The 1,436-nt window shown below is 43.9% G+C and overlaps 1 protein-coding gene across 1 annotated transcript; it reads right to left on the reverse strand.

Annotated features, from left to right (window-relative positions):
- Nucleotides 1-299: 299 nt before the first annotated feature.
- LOC142635936 (serine/threonine-protein phosphatase 7 long form homolog) lies at nt 300-1,219 on the reverse strand. The gene is made up of 2 exons (XM_075809977.1): nt 974-1,219; nt 300-530 (listed from the first exon to the last, which is right to left on the reverse strand). Exons 1-2 carry the CDS (start codon nt 1,217-1,219, stop codon nt 300-302), a joined length of 477 nt encoding a protein of 158 aa, XP_075666092.1.
- Nucleotides 1,220-1,436: the final 217 nt, after the last annotated feature.

The raw sequence follows: 1,436 nt of genomic DNA on the forward strand, positions 1-1,436 counted from the left end.
AATCTAAAACCGAGAAAGAACCAGTACAATTAGATTTGAGACATTTACGTATCAATTGTAGAATGGATAATATAGTACTTATTAATCTACCCAAATACTCAACTAAGATATATCTAATTAAAACACATTACCGATATATCTAATTTTGCGCTGTTGCGGTCGACATACTTTCGAGTGACTGGATGGTACCAGCGGTAATAGTCATGATCGCGAGGCATCTCACCAGTCTGAGGAGGAGCATGGCAAAGTCGTTGTTGTCTCATATCCCATGTAAGGATATATGGTCCATGCTCCTCCCTTCAATTCTTCTCCACCTTCCCACGTAAGTCTATTCTATGCAGTCTTTCATCGTACACAACATGGTCGGGCCGCTCTTGCGCCAACCCAAACTGACGAAGGACACGATCTGGGTGGTGTATCTCTACTATGCAAAAACACATAAGTGGCACCCTTGCTGTCCACGTATCCCTCCCTGCAACGCAAAAGTCAGGAAGGTGGCCGAAGTCTGCCTCGTATGGCTGCCACACAATCTACAATAGAAACAAAAAACAATTATCATAACATCAAGTTTATTAAAACAAGGGAGAATACATAGATAAAGGGAAAAACAAAAATTAAAACAGAAGATGTGTTAAAGGATGAAACAATCATATTCTTAAGGAAAATTAACATAACCAAACATAATTTTTGTTTGCCATACTTGGTCCGGCTAAATTTTAACTAATTGCTCGCGATAGTGGATCAAGGCCATGCTGGATGGCCTACTCTTCGAGCTTGGCACCCGCACCCACCTACAGTTAGAAGCGAATAATATAAGATAAGATAATACCCATGTTATAGTTACTAAGAAGAGTACATTGCACACACAATATTAGAAAAATACTTACTTAAATGCAAGTGGAGCATATGACCATGGGCCATAATCACATCCAGGTGGGGGCTCTATCCTCGGGCACAAGAATGGCAACCTTGCCCATGCCCAATACTGGACCAATGTGCACGCCCCACCAATTTGCGATGCCCTTTTCTCGCTTGCTCGACACAACTCTCTGTACAACCAGGCCAAGCAACCACTACCCCAACTATACTGTGGCGGATCACGAAGGTCACGTAGGAACGCCAAGAACATCAAATGCACCCTATCTCCCGACTTGTCCATGAAAAGCTTATCCCCTAGCAGTGCTAAAATATAGCACCGAGCATACTGGTGTATCTGCATCTCCGTTGCGTCATAAGGCAGTGGCACTGCAATGGCGTGAACAAGGCAGATGATGAGAATTCTTTGCCCCACCAAAGTTTTGTTGTCATTCGCCGGAGTAAAACCAAGCAACTCCATACACAGATCTCGCCAATCCCCATCCACCACAGCAGTCGGCCCAACCAAGACCTCACCGTCTATAGGAAGTCCGAAAATGACCTCCACATCTTGTAGGGTG

Source organism: Castanea sativa, chromosome 5, assembly GCF_040712315.1.
Source record: "Castanea sativa cultivar Marrone di Chiusa Pesio chromosome 5, ASM4071231v1".
NCBI lineage: Eukaryota > Viridiplantae > Streptophyta > Magnoliopsida > Fagales > Fagaceae > Castanea > Castanea sativa.

Excerpts from the sequence above, each read along its gene's own strand:
- LOC142635936 (XM_075809977.1), bottom strand. The coding sequence starts at position 1,219 with ATGCAGATACACCAGTATGCTCGGTGCTATATTTTAGCACTGCTAGGG. Across the intron at positions 531-973 it reads TGGTCCAGTATTGGGCATGG|ATTGTGTGGCAGCCATACGA; the intron begins GCAAGGTTGCCA and ends TTTCTATTGTAG.